At 38.6% G+C, this 23956-nt stretch overlaps 1 protein-coding gene across 3 annotated transcripts in view; it reads left to right on the top strand.

Moving 5' to 3' along the window:
- LOC127637737 (astrotactin-2-like) overlaps window positions 1–23956 on the top strand; it is a 749824-nt gene that overhangs the window by 468012 nt on the left and 257856 nt on the right. For all 3 annotated transcript variants that reach the window (XM_052118989.1, XM_052118979.1, XM_052118998.1), the window contains 2 exons: window positions 6636–6802; window positions 9055–9240. In XM_052118989.1, coding sequence (XP_051974949.1) covers window positions 6636–6802; window positions 9055–9240 — 353 coding nt within the window. The remainder of the gene's footprint in view (window positions 1–6635; window positions 6803–9054; window positions 9241–23956) is intronic.

The raw sequence follows: 23956 nt of genomic DNA, 5'->3' as shown, positions 1-23956 counted from the left end.
AAAATCCAATGAGCTATCAGTATTGGATATGCTTGTAGCTTGATGGAGTCTTTTTGGATTTCAAACCAATTGATCTGTTCATCAATAGATGCATCAATATTCAGGCCTTTCTTCAACAGTTCAGCCTGCTTCTTCTCATTTTTCTGAAGAAACCATTGTGATTGTCTGACTGTTACGTTCATCCATTGTGCAACTGGGATGTGTGTATGTGAATTCGGTATATTTGTAATGCAAATGCCCTCTGTGTGTGTTTGTAAGGAAAGAATGTGTGTGTAGGGAAATGAAGAGGGGCTAAGTATGTATGAGACTGTGTGTATTTAGACAGTGAGTGTAGGTGGAGGGGGGAAATTCCTCTCCTCTATCTGTGTATGTCTTCTACTCTGAATGCAAGCCAGATGGATCAGTTAGAGAAGGGGAAACAAAACGTTAGATGCAGAATTGTTCCCTCTCCTCAGCTTCTCGCCCACCCCAATTTAAATTTTTTCCAAACTCTTTTTTTTTATACTTTTATATAATTATTTTGTATTGTTTTTCAAATCAGTGTAAACTCTGTATATCAAAACCAACTGATGGGTTGGGGTCAGGAAAAAATCTAGTCACTCATTCTGACTAGATTCACCTTTACTGGTCTATGTGCCCCTTTCCCACAGCTTATTTTATATATGAATTGATAACAGTTCTTTACAGTAGTTCTCAGACAATATGTCTCATTACTATTGTCAGGCAGACTTAAGACTATAAAAAAAAATGGTCATACCTGATTGTTCTGAGACAGATGCCTGGAGAACGCTGATCTTCTTTGTGTTGCGAAATTGAAGACTTTGAATTGATGTAATTGTCCCCGTTTTGAAGTCACGGATCAAATACCAAACATTTACAAGAAATAAACAATTTATTAATTATTTTTAGTTATCAACACAGTTCAATACACTTGGGTCAATTGTCCATGACAAGTGTTCATTGAAAAAAATCCAATAGCACTTTTTGACCATAAAATAATTAATAACTCTAATAAACATGACATTTTTAATCTGCAATAATATATATAACACGGTGCTGTGTGGTTTATAGTCAATGTGCCCTCTTGTGGACTAAGGAAGCAATGTCAATTTAAATATAAGCTGACTTTTGAAAAGAGTGGGAACCCTGAACCTCATGTATACAAAATCACAAAATAACATGTAATCTCACCTAGAAATACAATTCATGTTAAACAATTGCCTTCCACAAGAAATTGCACATCAAACTGTCCATTTTCTTCTGCTTTCAGACTAAAAAGGTCAACTGTCGGGACTTTTTGTCACAAAACATTACCAGTAAGACTGCACAATATGCAATACAGTAGTACACAGTTAAATCTGTTACACTATTCTAGTGGTAGAAGGACACATTTACAACCCAAAAGAAGGCACAAAATCAAGTTAGAACACAAGTGATGTTGGAGGTCTAATGTGTTGAGCAGAAAGACAGAGTTCCCCATAAACAACACTGTGACGAATATTATATTACTGATGCTGCCTTGCAGCTCTGATCCTTTCACACTTTAATCTGAAAATCTCAGTCAGATGCTCTGTATAAGTGTGTTCTCATGTGCCGAGCCATTGGAACGAGTGCGATCAACAGGCCCAACCTCCGGATCAAACCTTCTCTGCACTCCTCAACATTTATCGTGACCAAATCACAGTGATGAAATCAACATTTGTATTCATTTTTTTCTATTATTTTAAATAGTAATAAAGGAAATATGAAGCGTGGAAACAGGAAATCAGAAAACTAGTGAGACAAAAGGCAAATTTGAGCCGGGGTCGCTAGGACAACACTACACATTCACACCGTCTTTAAACACCACTCCACTGCAGACCTATTTCTGTGGCTCCACCAGACTTTTGGGGTGTAAATAGCTGCACTGTGTGGACAGTTGAAGACTGGAAAAATGTTGCAGTCAACAAGGTGCTGAAAGAATTCTTTAGAAATGTTGGCCCATATTGATAGGATAGCATCTTGCAGTTGATGGAGATTTGTGGGATGCACATCCAGGGCACGAAGCTCCTGTTCCACCACATCCCAAAGATGCTCTATTGGGTTGAGATCTGGTGACTGTGGGGGCCATTTTAGTACAGTGAACACATTGTCATGTTCAAGAAACCAATTTGAAATGATTCGAGCTTTGTGACATGGTGCATTATCCTGCTGGAAGTAGCCATCAGAGGATGGGTACATGGTGGCCATAAAGGGATGGACATGGTCAGAAACAATGCTCAGGTAGGCCGTGGCATTTAAAGATGACCAATTGGCACTAAGGGGCCTAAAGTGTGCCAAGAAAACATCCCCCACACCATTACACCACTACCACCAGCCTGCACAGTGGTAACAAGGCATGATGGATCCATGTTCTCATTCTGTTTACGCCAAATTCTGACTCTACCATCTGAATGTCTCAACAGAAATCGAGACTCATCAGACCAGGCAACATTTTTCCAGTCTTCAACTGTCCAATTTTGGTGAGCTCTTGCAAATTGTAGCCTCTTTTTCCTATTTGTAGTGGAGATGAGTGGTACCCGGTGGGGTCTTCTGCTGTTGTAGCCCATCCGCCTCAAGATTGTGCGTGTTGTGGCTTCACAAATGCTTTGCTGCATACCTCGGTTGTAACGAGTGGTTATTTCAGTCAAAGTTGCTCTTCTATCAGCTTGAATCAGTCGGCCCATTCTCCTCTGACCTCTAGCATCAACAAGGCATTTTCGCCCACAGGACTGCCGCATACTGGATGTTTTTCCCTTTTCACACCATTCTTTGTAAACCCTAGAAATGGTTGTGCGTGAAAATCCCAGTAACTGAGCAGATTGTGAAATACTCAGACCGGCCCATCTGGCACCAACAACCATGCCACGCTCAAAATTGCTTAAATCACCTTTCTTTCCCATTCTGACATTCAGTTTGGAGTTCAGGAGATTGTCTAGACCAGGACCACACCCCTAAATGCATTGAAGCAACTGCCATGTGATTGGTTGATTAGATAATTGCATTAATGAGAAATTTAACAGGTGTTCCTAATAATCCTTTAGGTGAGTGTATATATATATATATATATATATATACACACACACATACACACACACAGCGATCAGCCACAACAAAAAAACACCTGCATGGACTCCACTAGACCTCTGAAAGTATCCTGTGGTATCGGGCACCAAGACGTTAGCAGCAGATCCTCTAAGTCCTGTAAATTGCGAGGTGGGGCCTCCATGGATTGGACTTGTTGGTCCAGCACATCCCATAGATGCTCAATTGGATTGAGATCTGGAGAATGTGGAGGCCAAGTCAACACCTTGAACTATTTGTCATGTAACTCAAACTACTCCTGAATAATTTTTGCAGTGTGGCAGGGCGCATTATTCTGCTCATGTGCTGTGGTCCTGGATCACGTGTGTGATACAGTATATGAACCAGGACACCCCCCTCCCCCAGCTATGTCCTAGTATGTCATTTAAACTATGTATGATGTATGAAATCATTACAAAATAGCCACACAAACAAATACTTTACTCAGGATGTTTATTTCTGCACATTTCTGGATGCACTTTGAAGTACTGCACTTTTATTTCTCGTTTGATGATGTTATCGCTTGCAATTCCATGAATTCATTTGGATTTTTAATTTGAGGCCTTTGATATTGAAGTTAAGTCTCCCGTGCTCCTCTGGGACAAACCTTGTGTACAAATATATCTTCAGTATTTCATCTGTCACGAGAGTGTCTTAGCCTTTATTATCTTCTACTGCTATAAAAAAGGGTATCTTTGTCAGAAAGTGCCTGAAAGTGCCTGTGATATTTCTATATTTCTTTACGATGTCTGTGCTTGTGTAAAGTAATTTCCATCTTGATAAATTGTGACAAACATAATGTTGGCAGAGGCTATTTGCACCCTGGTGTAAATAATGTTATATGCTATTTACACCCCAGTGCAAAAAGTGGAAGATTTATTTTGCACCTCTGCAAATAATGGTAGATACTAATTGCACCCTGGTGCATATTGTGTCAGATAATATTTGCACCATATTAACCCGTGCCCTTAAACCTAATCCTAACCTTACCTTAGAAAAAATAACCTTGCTTTTACTACAATAACCAGTTCACCATGGTATTTTTTATTTAAATTAGAGTAACCACAAAATTAACCATAGTTACTATATTACCACCAAATTACTACAGTAAGACCATGGTTAATTGCATTAAAACTACAATTTCTGCCAAAAAAACAATAATAATACTAGTGTAATACAATGATGCAATCTACACACAAGCGATGCCGAGCCATTGGAACGAGTGCGATCAACAGGCCCAACCTCCGGATCAAACCTTCTCTGCACTCCTCAACATTTATCGTGACCAAATCACAGCGATGAAATCAACATTTGTATTCATTTTTTTCTATTATTTTAAATAGTATTAAAGGAAATATGAAGAGTGGAAACAGGAAATCAGAAAACTAGTGAGACAAAAGGCAAATTTGAGCCGGGGTCGCTAGGACAACACTACACATTCACACCGTCTTTAAACACCACTCCACTGCAGACCTATTTCTGTGGTTCCACCAGACTTTTGGGGTGTAAATAGCTGCACTGTGTGGTTTATGCTATTTACACAGGGGTGGAAATATACTCTCCGCATAGTGTTTGCCAATTTCATCTTCTTGGTAAACCCTAAGAAAACTGTCAAGAACATGTCTTGGTCATATTTCACCCTAAAATCAAAAGACAAATATTAGGAATTGTATTTTGCACTAGGAAACTATTTTAGGACCATTGACATTTTTTTTGCATTGTGAGATTATGTTCACAATGTTTGTTGACGAGACATTAAATGTTTCTGACAATCCTACCTTAGCAACTGTTGCTGTGATCCATTTTCATCAGACAAGCTTTTGCTTTTTCTAATGATAGTGTTAGGACGTCACATGTGTTTGGGTAGTTTTAAGCAAAATTTGTATTTATGCAAGACTATGGGAAAAACATTGTTGTCAGGTCACTAATATTAGTAATACAAGCTACCCAGAGAGGAAACATGTAGGATTTTTAATTTTTTTATCTTTAAATAACTCTTAAAATGCATACTTAGTTTTTAATTTGTTATTTATTATTATTATTATTTTGTGGTGTAATATGGCCTGAGAGATTCACCTTCCTGCCGATTGACCAATTCCCTAGGCTACCTACAATTACTGTTTTCTCCTCACATAGGCCAATGGTGCCCCTACATAATAAATCTCATATTCAATGAGAGGGAAACACATCCAGAATCATATTTTTATTTTCAGTTGTTGATTAGATTGTCTATATTTTTCACAGAGTACATATTCTCAAAAGAGTTGATAGTTTTCAACGATGAGCCCACAATGCCACTTTAAAACAACTGCTTGATAATATCATCATTGTCAACAGATAGACAGCTCATGCATTATCTGTGTGCACGTTCACATAACGTTTACAGTACCCGAAGGACATGTCATAAATGTGCAAAGAATTCCAAGCTTGTCAAGCGCCCCTGGCCGCCATTAACTGCAATCTCACTCTAGTGTATCTGTTCATAAGTATCCGTTAATAATGACAACAGCAAGAAATAAAGCCCCAAGCAAACCTTAAACACATCAGCGTGCATAAAAGAGAAACTCTGACTATAATAAATCACTATAAATCTTACCTGTGCTGTGAGAGTGTTCAAGGAACTATTTACAACCACACATGCTCAAAGTCATCCAGAAATTAGTGATGTTTTCTAATGTTTGCATGCTATTACTTTACCAACTACTTATAATGAATGATTTCCACCTGGCAGACGATAAAACAGGTGGCCTCTTTTGACTTCGTGCAATAAGAAACCACCTAGCACCCCTTAGCAACTGCATAGCAACACCCTAGCAACCACACAGAACACCAGAGCAACTGCAGAGCAATCAGTCCATGTTATAACAAAGTGCACCAAATGAGCTCTGTAGCGACCGCACACTCCCATGGCACACTTTGAATGAAGCATTCGAGTCTGTCTTTTCTATACTCTCAAAATACTTTTATACAATATTTGTATATATCTGAATATTTTGCGGTAGACTTAAACATCTTTAAATAAGGCCGGTAAGTGTGGTTTGATCTCTTTACAGCTCAGAGTTGCCTCAACAGCTGGATCTTTGCTTACTGCCCCCTGCTGAAAACAGGTGGTACTTCATGCTTGAATTGCACGATTGTAGGTATATTCCATAATACGGTTTAATTGCGTTAATTTGTTTAACATGTTATTTTTATATAATTATTCACACAGAATGAACATGTTAAATCGACAGCCCTACTTTTAATCAATAGTTTTATATTTTCCCATAGTTCCCAACAGTTCTTCATGGAATTGTAGTTCATTCCCTCAGAGGACTGACTCATATTCCAAATAATATGCCACTGCCTTGGCAAACATCAGAAGTGCTCTTTCCCTCCTCAGAAACACCTTTATTCATCACATAATATATCAACTCCCTGCTGAGTCAAAAGTTCTTTCCCATTGTCCCTTGCCAGGTTGTACCTGGTAACAGAAAGACTTGATGTTGATCGATCTCTCTCTCTCTCTCTCTCTCCTCACATGTGACGTGTAGTGTCCAGAAGGCTTGCGGCCGATGAAGGATGGTTCAGGTTGCTATGACTACTCTCTTGGCACGGACTGTACTGATGGATTTAACGGTGGCTGTGAGCAGTTGTGTCTTCAACAGCTGGTTCCTCTACCTGACGATCCCACCTCCAGCAATGTGCTCATGTTCTGCGGGTAAGAGGAACACACACACACACACACACACACAACCAGTCCATTTTTGGACACACACATCTTAGAATTGTAGTTAAGTCATCAAAACTATGACATAACACAAATGGGCATATCAGGAATTATTGGGAATTATGTAATGACTGAAGATACCAGATCTTATAGCTAAGCTTCTTCACAGTTGCCACCCTGTGCTCTGCACACTCTGTTCATTCTCTCAACAAACTGGCATGATATTTAAACTATATTGTAGGAGTTCCCATGGATTCTGGACTCTTGGTTACTCAAAAAAAATTATATTTACTGTGTGTTCTGTTTATTTTGTGCTGTACATGATTGACTGTGAGATACATAACTAGTGCAATGATGTCAAATGAACATTAAATGTTTCTGATAAGCAAATATAATAAATATTTATATTTGCTTATCACAGTCATTGAAAATAATAACAAAAAATCAATAAATATAGGGTATAACTTTTTCTTTTTTTTTCACATCCCAAAGGTTTATTTTTATTAAAACATAGAGATGACGTAAGAGTTAAGCTGACTTTAATACTTTTTTACCAGGCTGTTGTCATTTATGTTTAAAAAAATAATAATATATATATATATATATATATATATATATATATATATATATATATATATATATATATATATATACATATACACACACACACATACACAGCGATCAGCCACAACAAAAAAAGACCTGCATGGACTCCACTAGACCTCTGAAAGTGTCCTGTGGTATCGGGCACCAAGACGTTAGCAGCAGATCCTCTAAGTCCTGTAAATTGTGAGGTGGGGCCTCCATGGATTGGACTTGTTGGTCCAGCACATCCCATAGATGCTCAATTGGATTGAGATCTGGAGAATGTGGAGGCCAAGTCAACAACTTGAACTCTTTGTCATGTTCTTCAAACTATTCCTGATACATTTTTGCAGTGTGGCAGGGCGCATTATCTTGCTGGAAGAGGCCAATGCCATCAGGGAACACCGTTGCCATATAGGGGGGTATACGTGGTCTGCAACAATCTTTAGGTAGGTGGTACGTGTCAAAGTAACATCCACATGAATGCCAGGACACAGTGTCCCAGCAGAACATTTCTCAGAGCATCACACAGCCTCCGCCGGCCTGCCTTCTTTCCATGGTGCATTCTGCTGCCATCTCTTCCCCAGTTAAACAATGCACATGCACCCGGTCGACCACATGATCTAAAAGAAAACTTGATTCATCAGACCAGTCCACCTTCTTCCAGCACGCTGTGATGCACTGTGTGTTCTGACACATTTCTACCATGGCCAGCATTACGTTTTTCAGCAATTTGTGCTACAGAAGATCTTCTGTGGGATCAGACCAGATGGGATAGCCTTCGTTTCCCAAGTGCATCAGTGAACCATGACCCTGTCGCCCATTTACTGGTTGTCCTTACATGGACAACTGCATACATGGAACACTCCAAAGCACCTGACATTTGAGATACTCTGACCCAGTTGTCTAGCCATCACAATTTGGCCCTTGTCCACGTCGCTCAGATCCATACGCTTGCCCATTTTTCCTGCTTCCTACATATGAAATTCAAGAACTGACTGTTCACTTGCTGCCTAATTTATCCCACCCCTTGACATGCCATTGTAACAATACAATCAATGTTATTCACTTCACCTGTCAGTGATTTTAATGTTGTGGCTGATCAGTAAGTTTGTGTGTGTGTGTGTGTGTATATATATATATATATATATATTATATTTTAAATTGTAACTATAAATTTAAAACTTTGATAATCTAATAAAAGATCGAAATAAATGTAAACCATAAAAACAAAAACAGGAGCACTTTTCGCACTTTTATGGCATCTAATAAATATCCTGGAAGTTTATTTCTATGGATATTGTGTGCAAGCTTTTGTCTTTCCTTGAATATTTATTGTGTAAAAAATGTTCTATATATTTTTTTTAATTAACAACTGTCACACTGATTCATTTCCACCACACTTATTTATTTATTTTCTGACATGTTGAGATTCATTATCTAGTTAACAGTTAGCTAGCATCATTATTAGCTACTTTACGTACCCTGGCTGGAATGAGTCAACTTGAAAGCTAGGCAAAAGGTTGCGTTTGTAATTTTGTAAAAAATTATTTATAAATCATTATGTCTATGGCGAGTCCTAATAATGATAGCTGCACCAACGTGTGTGTGTATGTGTGTGTGTGTGTGTGTGTGTGTGTGTGTGTGTGATCACTCAGGTGCGTGCAGGAATACAAGCTGGCTGCTGATGGGCGCAGATGTCTTCTCACTGATCACTGTGAAGGGTCCAAGTGCCCGAGACAAGATGCCCGCTTCAACGACACACTCTTCAGAGAGATGCTGCACGGATACAATAATAAAAGCCAGCAGGTTAACCTGAGACAAGTCTTTCAGATGACATTTAGGTTAGTGCTGTCTGTGCTTTCAGCGGGTTTTCAGGTCTATTTTTATTTCAATTGTGTTATTTTCTCCATAGAGAAATAGATTTTTAACAATAACATATAAAAACCTTTCAGGATAGTCCTTTCAAAAATAGTGCATATTTAATCATGAACTTTTATATCTTGAGAATGGTACAAGAGACATGATATTCATTGTCATCAGCTTCCTCCATGTAACTAAGCGAGCATTTGCATATCAAATTTGACATTCTTTCATTAATATTTTTACGTGTAGGTAACAAAACATGAAAATCCCTGGTTACAAATCATACTGGTTAATTCCTTGGTTATACCACATGGATAAAGCATTACACACAGTAAAGAGGTACATCAGGCTATAATCATTAATTTGTCAGTTATACAAGTTACCACAGTTCAAAGCAATTGTCAGAATTACCTAGCAAACCTAGGTATTGTATAAATTGTACACTTTAGAAGGTTAAATTGGTAAAGTACTGTGACTTTGTGTAGAATGTTCCTGGGTTAAGATGATGCTTTAACTCTGTGTGGAAGTTCAGGAGGTCGTGCTGAGGGGCCTTTCTGAGCAATGTTGATGCCTGGGCCATCTAATTTATGACAGTGAAGAATTCCAGGATTGCATGGGTTGGGATTTTCCTAGATTCAAATTAATTAATTAAGATTAAGATTCATCTATATTGTCATTGTGCAGGTAGAGCCAATGAAATGCAGTTGTTTTCACATATCCCAACTAAACCGCTGAGCCATATCTTCCCCAGAAAGTCTCCCTTTTTAAAAATAATTAAATTATTTTACAACCAACACGACCGCTCTCATGTCCATTTGCAGCTTTCACACTCATTTACGTTAGATTGGCTTGTTGTGGCGCAGCAGTTCTTCTGATGAACACAAACACTCAGTCTCTATTAGCATGTGTCGGTGCTGTACTGCCACAGTCAAACCACTGAAAACAATTCCACTGTCTGCAAAATAAAGACAAATGTTTCCTGTACAAAGATGACTCTGCTGTTGTGCACAATTGAGCTCGCAGCTTTCAAGAGTCTTTTATAATTCTGTACATCTCTTGTGTGGGTATTAATGGGTAGATGTATGACATCACATTGTGAACGGCCATTACTGAGTGTGACATTTTATATCTGTTGGGCTGAATTTTGAAACAGTACACGGCAGAATTTCAACCTAGAAAATGTGGTGCTGGTCAACGTGTCCAGGAAGGACTGGTGGCACTAGGCCTGAGCTATCTGGGCTCAAGCCACAAATGTTTTCTATAAATCCCCTGAATGTTTTTAACATTTTCTATTGATGTTCAAATTACCAGTGCTTTGGTATCAAGTTGATACTTAATAGTCAGTAATATATACTGTGTGTGTGTGTGTGTGTGTGTGTGTGTGTGTGTGTGTGTGTGTGTGTGTGTGTGTGTGTGTGTGTGTGTGTGTGTGTTACGGTCCTCAAATCTGATTGGACGAGAGATGTTCTATGAGTACAGATGGTCTTACACCATCAGCACTCGGATGCTTCACTGTGTGTATCACTCCGCTTGTGTTCGTGTCATTCTAAACTAAAGTGTAAGAGCAATGCAGATGTGTTAAGAGCTATCTGTAGCTTTACATTTAATTTTGTGACATTACATAATTTAGCCAGCAGGTGGAGGCAAACAAACTCAGTGTTTACATTCAATAGCACTCCATGAACGCTCATATTAAAACAACACTATTAAAGCTAGGAAAAAGTCCCAAGTTTCCCTAGTTTGGTATAGATGCAATGACTGAATGTTCTGACTTCTCAAATTTATAGTTTTAACCAAATTATTAAACAGAATTGACCTTTTTCTCCAAACTCATGCAGGTCAGTAGTCCAAGTTTGTGATCCTTTAACCTGTTGATACGCAATTTCCCTGCACGTGGTATTTATGTCACTCTGCTTACATTTAATATATAATTTACCATCTATAAATGTAATTAATGTTAACAAATTATACATCTTTTCAAAGGTCTAAGGGTTCAACATTGATATTCGATCTCTGTTTCACAATAGCAATGCTCCAGAAACAGCAATTTAGTTATTTGTGCAGGAGTACAAATGAAATCATGCAATATAAAAACGGGACGTCATACCTTTGAAAACACGATCGCCAGATGAATCCAGTTCGCCACACTTGGGTCAATTGTCCATGTCAAGCGTTCATTGAAAAACATCCAATAGCACTTTTTGTCCATAAAAGTGATAAATCTGAGAAATATTGATATATTCTCCATTGTTTACATGAGATCTCGCCTGAAAGAATTACCCTTCATCATCGTTCTTCAACAAACTATGCAATCTGAGCAGCATTCATGATGTAAAACTGTATATTATCATATATATATTAGAGTCTCGTAAACAAAATGAGCCTGTCTCCAAAGTCTGTTTTTAAAAATGCGGTGTAGTTTTATTCATAATAGCCAAGCAGTGCCGTCAGATTTTGTGTGTTCTTGAAAGGCGGAGCATTAATTTTACTCTGTACGCTTCCAGCGATTTTACAGCGAAAAAAGCTTACAGGAGTCTCATTTTTTGTTCGATCATCTTCAAATTTGAAACATAACTTCTTTAGACTTGTGGCTTTGAGAACATTGTATTTATGGGTTGTCTTTTAGACATAAAAACATGTTCAGCACAAAATAAACATGTTCAGCTTCTCTAAATTTAAAAAATAACAACATATATTAATTCTGAAATTATATATTATATTATTCCCGAAGTGTCTTCTTTCAAAAGATACTACAACTGTGTCCATACTCCAAAGGGTCCAGTAAAAAACAACCATTTAAGTTCAGGTACGTCATTTTCATGGTTTATGCTCAAAAAGGGGTGTGTTTATCAACAGGTTAAATCTTCTTTGATGGAAAATCTACAACCCATTCCATCAAAATGACAGATGATGATTATTTGTGGCATAACAATTAATATTTGAGATGCAGTCTTGCTGCAAATTATAATGCATAGCCAATTTTTTTAGATTCTTTTTGAGATGCTCAGATTCTTGTGAAGTCCAGACTGTTGAAGATTTTATAAGTGGCGTTTGCTAGGCAATCATCACTATTAATATACTTCATACTTTGGGTTATTTTTTATTTGTATTTTTTCAAGATGATGACAAAATTGTCAAATTTAGTACTCATTTTCCTCAAAAACTATACTACAACAAAGGCTTTTAGAATGCATCCAAACATTTTGTTAGTGTTTTTATACACACTGAATGGATTGAAATGGATAAAAATAAAGTAATTATTCCCAGCAAGAACACAATCTTCTCCACAGGATAAGAGGACAACCGTGGATAGCAGTATTCAGAAGGGCTCTGTGATTTGTGTTGGTCTTCCTTTATCTTCCTTTAGATTTATGGCTTTTTGTAGAGAATAATAGAATGCTCAAGCCGAGCGTAATTATTAGAAATGAGGGAGATTTATTCCAAAATGCGTGTTATTGTTTCCTGTCACTGTTTAAAAGGACACACTAAATGGGGCCTCAGAATGTATCACTCTTTCAATGTGATCGTGAGTTATTTTGTTTTATTGTTCTGGGTTATTTGCTTAACTTAATGTCTACCATAGCTTAGCACAGAAAACAGTTTAGATTGTACCTCAGAATCGAAGACATTGAGTGTGTACTGTAACACTAACAATGGAAATGTAATATATTTTATATAGTATACAGTTTTGCAAAACTTGTTATAAGTGTCTCCATCTACAATTCCCTGCAGTTTCCAGGTGAAATGAACACTAGAGGCGCTACAATAACTGTGTGTTTTATTCACTTTCACTCAGATCCAGGGGTGAAAATTTCATCAAAATGTCAGGGGGGACAATAAACATAACAAGTCTCAAGAACAATTTTTGAAGGGGACACCAAGGTGTTTTTTGTTGTTGCCACGTTTGCATTTGTATTATTGTATTTCTTAAACATTTATTTTAAGAATATATCATTATATTATTTACAATACACATATTTTAATGATATTTTAAGGGGACAACCCCCCCCCCCCCCGCGATTAATGCCTATGCTAAGATCATGACTTAAATTGCTGTTTATGACTTTATAAATAGTTATTTTTCTCTGTATTAATCAGACCTTGCTATTTTATGATATCCACACAATTTTACTCAAAATAATTTTAATCTTTAAAAACAATACATTTTTTAATTATTGTATTATAGACCCACCTACATGTATCCATCGTGATTAGCTTGCGTGTTAGCTTGTTGATTAGGTAAGGATGTCTTTAAGATCTCATTTATATTTTAAAACACTATTGATTAGGTTCAGGCAAAAGTGTTCTTGGCTACTGTCGTAACCTCCATTACCAATTCGCCTGCCACAGGGCTAGGGAGGAAAGACATCCAGGGTTCACCGTCTCCTCGTGAACTTGCATGGGGGAAAATTTTTTGATTTTATTGTAGAAATTGTAGAAGTAGATAAGAAAAGGACGCACTGGACACAGCAATGACAAGGCTGGATCTGCCTCCTCCCAGGCGCTTGCAGGCTCACCACCTGATCCCTAAAAGGGGTCGTGGGAACCTTGGGCACATAGCCCGGCCGGGGTCTCAAGACCACATGAGAGTACTGAGCGCAGTAAGGAGGACAGTCTTCAACGAGACATCCTTTAGCTCAACTGACTCTAGCAGCTCAAACGGGGCTCTACTCAGGCCTCTAGCAGGACCACGGAGAGATCCCATGAGGGAATGAGGCACGGCCTAGGAAGATTCAGCCTCCTTGCACCTCTAAGGAACTTGATGATCAGGTTGTGATTCCCGAGGAACTTACCGTCCACCACGTTGTGGTGCACCGCTATAGCGGCCACATACACCTTCAAGGTGGAGTGGGACAGCCACCCCTCCAACCTCTCCTGCAGGAAGGAAAGCACTGTCCCGACTGTGCATCTCTGGGGGTCTTCACATTAAGGAAGAACACCAATTTGCAACAAACGCCACTTCAAGGCATACAGGAACCTCATTGAGGGAGCCCTGGCCTGAGCGATCATGCTTACCACCGCCGGAGATTCCAGAGGTCTGGTTGTAGATGCCAGATGTTGCCCCGTCCTTGAGAGAGGAGGTCCTCCCTCAGGGGAACTTGCCAGGTGGGAGGGCTGCCGCAAGGAGCGTGAGCTCTGAGAACTAATTCTGGGTGGGCCAGTGGGGCGCCACCAGGACGACCTGTTCCTAGTCCTCCCTGACCTTGTACAAAGTCTGTGCAAGAAGGCTCACTAGTGAAACGCATACTTACACCACCCCCGGGGCCAGCTGTGTGCCAGCGCGTCTGTGCTGAGGGCAGCCTCGGCCAGAGAGTACCAGAGCGGGCAGTGGGAGGATTCCCAGGAAGCAAACAGGTCTACCTGTGCTTCTCCGAATCGACTCCAAATCAGCTGGACCACCTAGGGATGGAGACTCCCCCTGAGTGCAACCTACCACGACATAGCATCCACTGCGCGATTTAGGTAGCCCAGGATGTGAGTGACCCGTAACGACTTCAGTCACTGCCGACTCCAGAGGATGAGATGGCGGAAGAGTTGCTGCATGCGACGCGAGTGTTGGTGATTTACATAAGCTGCCGTCGCCTTGTTGTCTGTACGGACCAACACGTGGCCATCAGAGGCGGAGAGGTAACGACCACAACCAGGCAATACACAGATGGAAAGGCATCTTTAAAAAGATGCTCTCTGTCAGTGCATCTCTTTTAGAGGAAAATATACTCTTTTATTATTAGAATATATACTCTCTTTTAGCAGTTGAAGTGCCCAGGAGCGTTCTCTGCACTTAATCGTGCACAAAGTATATATCCAAATACACCATACACTCACCTGAAGGATTATTAGGAACACCTGTTCAATTTCTCATTAATGCAATTATCTAATCAACCAATCACATGGCAGTTGCTTCAATGCATTTAGGGGTGTGGTCCTGGTCAAGATAATCTCCTGAACTCCAAACTGAATGTCAGAATGGGAAAAAAAGGTGATTTAAGCAATTTTGAGCGTGGCACGGTTGTTGGTGCCAGACGGGCCGGTCTGAGTATTTCACAATCTGCTCAGTTACTGGGATTTTCACGCACAACCATTTCTAGGGTTTACAAAGAATGGTGTGAAAAGGGAAAAACATCCAGTATGCGGCAGTCCTGTGGGCGAAATGCCTTGTTGATTCTAGAGGTCAGAGGAGAATGGGCTGACTGATTCAAGCTGATAGAAGAGCAACTTTGCCTGAAATAACCACTCGTTACAACCGAGGTATGCAGCAAAGCATTTGTGAAGCCACAACACGCACAACCTTGAGGCGGATGGGCTACAACAGCAGAAGACCCCACCGGGTTCCACTCATCTCCACTACAAATAGGAAAAAGAGGCTACAATTTGCAAGAGCTCACCAAAATTGGACAGTTGAAGACTGGAAAAATGTTGCCTGGTCTGATGAGTCTCGATTTCTGTTGAGACATTCAGATGGTAGAGTCAGAATTTGGCGTAAACAGAATGAGAACATGGATCCATCATGCCTTTTTACCACTGTGCAGGCTGGTGGTGGTGGTGTAATGGTGTGGGGGATGTTTTCTTGGCACACTTTAGGCCCCTTAGTGCCAATTGGGCATCGTTTAAATGCCACGGCCAACCTGAGCATTGTTTCATGTCCATCCCTTTATGGCCACCATGTACCCATCCTCTGATGGCTACTTCCAGCAGGATAATGCACCATGTCACAAAGCTCGAATCATTTCAAATTGGTTTCTTGAACATGACAATGTGTTCACTGTACTAAAATGGCCCCCACAGTCACCAGATCTCAACCCAATAGAGCATCTTTGGGATGTGGTGGAACGGGAGCTTCGTGCCCTGGATGTGCATCCCACAAATCTCCATCAACTGCAAGATGCTATCCTATCAATATGGGCCAACATTTCTAAAGAATGCTTTCAGCACCTTGTTGAATCAATGCCACGTAGAATTAAGGCAGTTCTGAAGGCGAAAGGGGGGTCAAACACAGTATTAGTATGGTGTTCCTAATAATCCTTTAGGTGAGTGTATATCCAACAGCATACACAGAGGTGAATGGAACGGCAGTGAATTCAATGAATGAACACCGCTCGGCTCCAAAGAAAAATTCTGAATGAGTGGTTGCGAGCCAGCTCCTTTTATACCCATATGTCCGGGGGAGTGGCATGCAAATTACACTTGCCAATTCCCATTGTCTTTTCTCAAAAATCAGAGGCATTTGGGGCTTCCAAGAGCGATCCCTGGTGTCACTACATCGGAAAAACTTAGATTGAGTGACAGATAGGGAATTTACGTTAGAGAGGTACTGTATGTTTTAAAAAACAAATACCTAAAATTCACCTTAAAACCGCATCTGAATACGACACAATTTTACTTGCTTTTGGTGCCCCCAGTTGGACATTTCACTAGAAAATTGCAGCCAAACCTATTATAAAGCATGTGCATTTTTAATTGCAAGAATTTTGTCATGTTCACGTGAATTTCTTGAGATCAGGCTTACACACATACTAATATATATATATATATATATATATATATATATATATATATATAGAAGAGGTCGAGCTACTATTCTAGGCAGACAAACTTGTATGTTTGTGTTTCTGACACAATTCATATGGGTGGAATTTGCTCCTTGTACACAATAGGTTAGATGTAGATACGTCATCAAGTCTCAAGCCTTTCAAGGTTAAGTCTAAGTCAAATCTCAAATCTTATTATGTAAATCAATGATGTCCGAAACTTTCAAGCTCTAAAAGCAAAAGTTTTAGAAAGGCAGAATAAAAGTAATTCATACAAATTGTATAAATTTCTGGTTTAATTAATGTCTTCTGAAGGAGTCAGATCACTTTTGGTGGGAAATAGATCCAAAATAAATTCCTTTATCACTAGAAATCTTGCATCTGAAGATTCATTGGCGCGTTCATGAGAGAAGCTCGTTTGCACACTTTGTTGCCAAGGGCTGAGTTTGTTTGGGATACTAATAAAGTATATAAAAGGTTGATGATAAACTATAGAAAATTAAAATGCAATGTCTTGTTGATGTATAATGATACCAGGATTGAGTACCTGCAACCTTGTACAGTGTCAAAGGATTTGAAGCCTGCACTTTGTTGGGCCAGATGTCAAGATTTACTGAATAGTAACAAGACATAATAAAGAATTAAATTTAGTTTGTTTCTCACCCAAAGTGATTGCATTGCTTCAGCAACATGGATTAAACGACTTAAATCATATGGATTACCTTTATGCTGCCTTTATGTCCTTTCTTGAGCTTGAAAGTTTTGGACCTGTATCACTTTGTCACTTTGCAGCACTCAAATGGACGGGCAGATCAGAATTCAATGATTGATTCATACACATTTTCATCCTATGCAGAGCATTTACGAGGGGTTTAAATTGCAAGTTTCATCACTATACGCTCTTATATCTATTATCTTAGCCAGCGATCTGATGTTTGCCGATACCTCAAAGTCTGCCATGATACAATTTCGATTCGATTAACTGGCTTGCGTTTTTGGTTGCGTTGTTACAAATGCAACCAAAAAATTATTTTAAATATTTTATCGTGCTCTCTAAAAAGTGCAAATCCAGTCTCCACATTGGGACCTCCTCAACAAAATACACCCGAGTGTTTACTGCCTTATGCCATAGTAACAGTCAATGGGGTATTTCCATCAGGCCGCTAACCCGTCACACTCCCGACAGCCCAAACATATTTACATAAACAGTACCCATACCCTGATCTGAGATAGCATGGTACTTGGTACTCATCATTCATTTAGAGATTTTGGATGGTTAGTTTGTGCAATGTGACTAAATGATAGAATTTTCAAAGCTGGGTGAACCTTTCCTTTTCGACTGAAAGGAATCCTTCTTTCACTCATAATTAATGGAATGTACCGGGTTTAATACAAGTTGAGCTCAATCGACAGCATTTGTGGCATAATGTTGATTACCAACATTATTTGAGCTATAAAATTGCAATAGCAAAGTTGTTTTAGGGTCTGATGACATTACATCGTCATGTAAAGAAGTTGTAAAATTGGCTATAACTTTACACAGAGAGGGTTAGAAAGTGATTTTATTACACTAAAGTCAAGTCAAGTCAATTTTATTTGTATAGCGCCTTTCACAACACACATCGTTTCAAAGCAGCTTTACAGAAGATCAGCATTAACAGAAGATAAAACTAATGTCTATAAAGTCGATGAATCATCATTGTATAATTTAGATAAAATACGATTCTTAATCGTGTTTAAAAATAATTAAATAATAATTGTATTAATAACCCCAGTGAGCAAGCTGTAGGCGACTGTGGCAAGGAACACAAAATCCATAAGATGTTGATTAATGGAGAAAAATAACCTTGGGAGAAACCAGACTCACTGTGGGGGCCAGTTCCCCTCTGGCTAACTTCATGAATATAATGTAAATATTACTTATGTATAGTTAAAATCATGGTTTAAAATGATTAAACTAAGTAAGGGTTAAGGGTCAGTGTTTAAACATCGATTGTGTTTGAACTGTAAGATTAATGACCACAGTCTTTGAAGTCCATCCTTGATTAATTGCAGAAGTTCACATAGATGCAATTGTTAATTGGCTTATGAAGGCTTTTGTTGACAATAGTTAGATCTATGCATTCCATTTCAAGATCGTAGTCCATCATAGACCGAGGTGATGTAGGTTGGAGTTGGCATCAGTTCATCCTCTGAAGTCCATCATAATAGACTGAAGTGATGTTTGGCTGGCACGGACTGCATTTAGTCATCATCATTCAGCGACATGTAGCAGTGGAGTCCAACATGAAGCAGGAATGGTGCTGGATCCAGACGGTTCTGGTGACCTCAGGTGACCATTGCAGAGTTAGAGATCATGATCACTGTTTCTGGTTTCTGGTTCCGGCAGACCCAACTAAAGCAGCCTAATTGTGGGTTGGAGGATAAATTAGGTGTATGCCTGGCTAAATAGATGAGTCTTTAGTCTAGACTTAAACTGAGAGAGTGTGTCTGCATCTCGAACAGTGTTAGGGAGACTATTCCATAGTTTAGGAGCCAAATATGAAAAGGACCTACCTCCTTTTGAGGATTTTGATATTCTAGGAACTATTAACAGGCCAGAATTTTGCGATCTTAATGAACGTGATGGAATATAGCGTGGTAGAATATCACGTAAGTACTGCGGAGATAGATAATTCAAAGCTTTGTACGTAGTTCACAGAATTTCTAAATTAATACGGAATTTAACAGGAAGCCAATGTAACGATGATAAAATGGGGCTAATATGATCATATTTCTTGGTTCTCGTTAGCACTCTGGCTGCTGCATTTTGAACCAATTGAAGTTTATTTATTGATCTTGCTGGACATCATCCCAGTAATGCATTACAATAATCTAGTCTTGGTCATGAACGCATGAATTATTTTTTTGGCATCAGCAACAGAGAGCATAGGCCTTAATTTAGCAATATTTCTTAGGTGGAAGTATGCTGTTCTACAAACATTTGTAATTTGATTTTCAAATGTTAACACACATATTGTGGCTATACTTTTGAAGCAGTGAGTATTTTAATGTTTACAGACTGGCCTCATTCACTTCCATTTGTAAGTGTCTCACTGTTAACCAGATTTTTGCTTCTTTTTTTTTTTTTTAAAAAGGAGGGACGAGTCGAAATTAGTTCTTGTGGTAATCAACATTATGCTACAAATGCTGTCATTTGAGCTTCATATTGAACTCTGAAATGAAATACTCTTTTAAATACTTCATAGATTCTCAGTTTGATTCCTGTATGTGTGTCCGCTTCTATCTTAGTCAATTATTGTGCCTGTAAACCATCATTATGTGTTTCTTTCTTGAGTGGGTTCATGTCCTCCACGTCACTCCAGTGAACACTTTGATATGAAAATGAGATCTTTACCAACTGCAAACCCAAAGGCGTTCACAACGCCAGATAGACGTGACTCAGATGTGATGCGGCCTGAGGTGGACAGATGCTTCGGATTGCATGTTACGCATTACTAATAATGTTCATCAAACATTGGGCCTCATATTAGTGATATTTATGCAGATTTGGCCATATGTATCCATGGAAACAGTTTGTGGAAAGTAGTTATTATTGGCACAAAAAAAAAAAAAGAAAACATTCAGGCAAATCTTGTTTGAGCCGAATGGAATTAGTTGCTCTCTGCAAATACCTTAAAGGTTTGTTTTGTTTGAACTGATGCATTTAAACTCATTTTTTATAACGAGGGTCCCCTGTAACACTCAGTGTTGGGCGTAATGTGATTACACAGTAATGTGTTACTGTAATCTGATTACTTTTTAGTAAAAATAAAAAGTGAAACTCTTGTAATCAGATCACAAATGTTGACTTTCTATTGCTTTTAAGTACATTACTTGAGTTACACATATTTCTTAACCTTTGGTTCATTACATTGTCTTGTTTTAATATGTTCATTTGCACATCTGTGTGTTTCTGTGAGAGCTGAAGTGTTTACGATAATGAGCAGGGGGGAAATATAGACTATAGATTATTTTGAATAAGTGAGCAGAAAGGGGGCCTGGGTAAGTAAAGTAATGACACTGACTACCAACCCTGGAGTCACGAGTTTGAATCCAGGGCGTGCTGAGTGACTCCAGCCAGGTCTCCTAAGCAACAAAATTGGCCTGGTTGCTAGGAAGGCTAGAGTCACATAGGGTAACCTCCTCTTGGTCGCTATAATGTGGTTCGCTCTCGGTGGGACACGTGGTGAGTTGTTCGTGGATGCCGCGGTATCCGTGGTAATACGTTCTACATGCCACCTGATAAGATGCGTGGATTGACGTCTCAGACGAGGAGGCACTTGAGATTCATCTTCTGCCACCTGGATTGAGGCGAGTCACTACGCCACCACTGGGACTCAGAGAGCATTGGGAATTGGGCATTCCATATTGGGGAGAAAAAGGGGAGAAAATAAAAAATAAAAAAATAAATACAAAATACTGTACTTTGTAAAGTCTTTTCAAAAGTAACTTAAAGCTGCACTATTGATGATTTTTGGGTTAAAAATGAACTAAATGCCATTACTGATTGAATACATTAAAAATACAAAGAATGTCTTTACCTTATTCACTACTTTAAGCTTACAAAAATGTTGTGTATTTTGAGCTGCCAGGTTGGATTTGGCATCAAATCATAGCTTTATGTCGTTCATCCTTGTGTTATTTCCGTAAACATAGAAAAATGTACCGGCTGTCACATGTTCTGGCTGGGGAAACGCTGTTCAGTTTAGTCAGTAAACACTCACATAGTTCAGGATGGCATCACTGCAGTCTGAATGGATGTTTATCTGTTTTCCATTTGGCGAAGTAGTTTACTTGCTATAATGCTTGGATATGTTGTCTGGTATTGTTGAAGCTTATATTGTTGTCATGCTTTTATGAATCAAACAATATGCTTAACCGATCACAATGTATCTACATTGTCCGGGGAAGTTACTGCAATATGTTCACTTACATTCATACCTTCTCAGTATTTTATAATATTGCTGTAGTTTCCAGGTTCCCTCAGGCTACGTCTGCATTAATCCGGATACATTTGAAAACGGCGTTTTCGTTTCAAAACATCATGTACAACAGCGCCGCTATAACATTGGCCGCCATCTTGATTGTTTTGGTTGGATAAATCACATGACTGCATCACATGACAGCAAATACATCATAATTTTCAGATATATCCATTTTCAGAGTCCACACTGCAACGCGAAAATGGCGATTTCAAATGTATCCACTTTGGAGTGCGTTTTCAAAAAGCAGTTTTTGCGGATAAAAACACAGTCTCAGTGTGGACGGAAGGCCCAAAAAGAGAGAAAAGATGTGTTTTCAAATGAAAACGTATTAGTGTGGACAAGTGTGCCGCTGTTTTCTCATGTATTTTTCCCCAGTCACAGAAACTGGCATGTGCACACATAGACATCAAAGGGGGCTTGAGCACCTTGCCTTTTTCTTCCTCAAGAGAAAGTGCCCTTTTTTCTGGGGTGCTTTTTTTTTTATATATAAATAAATAAATATATATATATATATATACTGTATATATTCCTTTTTGTGCACAGCTTCCCTGTCAAACAAATATATTTATTGAATAAAATATCAAAATATCAGGTCGGGAGATGAGACATTGTAGAGTTCCGATGCCCTCCCTCCCTCCCTCCACGTTTCCGCACCGCAGTGCAGCACACATCGGTACATCAGACACACAGAGGCAGGCAGCAGCCCCTCAAAGCTCCTATATCAGTTGTGTTTTCTTGGCTTATGTGGAGGTGAGTGGTGATGAACAAAAGACTAAGCTACCAGTGCCTCGACTTTACAGCTAATTAGCCAAGACAAATAAAGTTAACTTATGTCTTGCTAACATGCATGACTAATGAGCTACTAGCTAATGTAATAAGTTAGCTAAAGTTTAGCTTAGGCAATATATCATGGCCATACTGGCTAATTGTCTGTACTTAATGGAGACACTACAGGTGAATAGTAAAATATTTGTCTAATAATGTCATTACAATCACCACACTGATATACCACATTGATGAAATGCGCTAATATGCATAAGTTTGACAAAAAAAGTGATTTAAATAAATAATTGTGTGAAGTGCCCTTTTTTCCACTTGAGCCCCTGCCCCCCAAAATGTATTTGCACTACCCTGCACAGAAATGCACAAGCTATCACATATTGTCCTTTTAGCAGATTGTCTGTTTACAGTTCTGTTTAAAAGCCACTATAGGTAAGTTACTAAAAGTTAGTTGCACATGGAATGTATAATTATCTCCAGTTCTTTCAAATGTACAGATTTCATAGCACAGTAATATATATAGATATATAGATATACTGTATATATTTATTCATTTGTTTAGTGTATAACCCTAATGTATACTGTATTACCTTACTGCTAAAGAAATTAATTAAACATATTATTCTAATTGTTATATTATATATTTCTGCATATTTTTTTTTATGTTTAATAAAGTATATTTCATCCCGATCATTATTAAATCCGGGATTTATAATTTTAGGTTATAGTTTATAAAGTTATAAATATGGATATTTTTCTTACAAAAACACATTGCTTCGCTTCAGAATGCCTTTATTAACCCCCTGGAGCCGTATGGATTACTTTTTTGATGAATGGATGTGCTTTTTTGGACTTAAAAATCTAAGGTACCATTCACTCCCATTATAAAGCTTGGAAGAGCCAGGATATTTTTTTATATAACTCTGATTGTGTTTGGCTGAAAGAAGAAAGTCATATACAACTAGGATGGCTTGAGGGTGAGTAAATGATGGGATAATTTTCATTTTTGGGTGAACTAACTCTTTAATATCAAATTGACTTACATTTCCGATCCAAATTGGCCAGCTATTGTGTTTATTATTGCTCCACCAACTAAAATAGTTTGGTGACAATGTTTCAAATCTTTAAAACACACTCATAAAAGAACAATATTTACTGCAAAATAAGTTGCATTCGTCTTGCCCTGTAAAGATTGAAAATGAGCAAATGCAAATGTGGTTTAAAATCTAGGGGGTGATTTTCAATCTTGATTTCAGATTTTGAATCACACACAGATGTTGTAAGATAAAATGGTGGTTAACTATTCCATTAAATGCTATTATGAAAGTGTGCCTGCTGGTAAAATTGTCACTCTCTTT

Source organism: Xyrauchen texanus, chromosome 4 (assembly GCF_025860055.1).
Source record: "Xyrauchen texanus isolate HMW12.3.18 chromosome 4, RBS_HiC_50CHRs, whole genome shotgun sequence".
NCBI lineage: Eukaryota > Metazoa > Chordata > Actinopteri > Cypriniformes > Catostomidae > Xyrauchen > Xyrauchen texanus.
The sequence above is the reverse complement of the archived record's forward strand: the minus strand, read 5'-3'. Positions and strand labels throughout refer to the sequence as shown.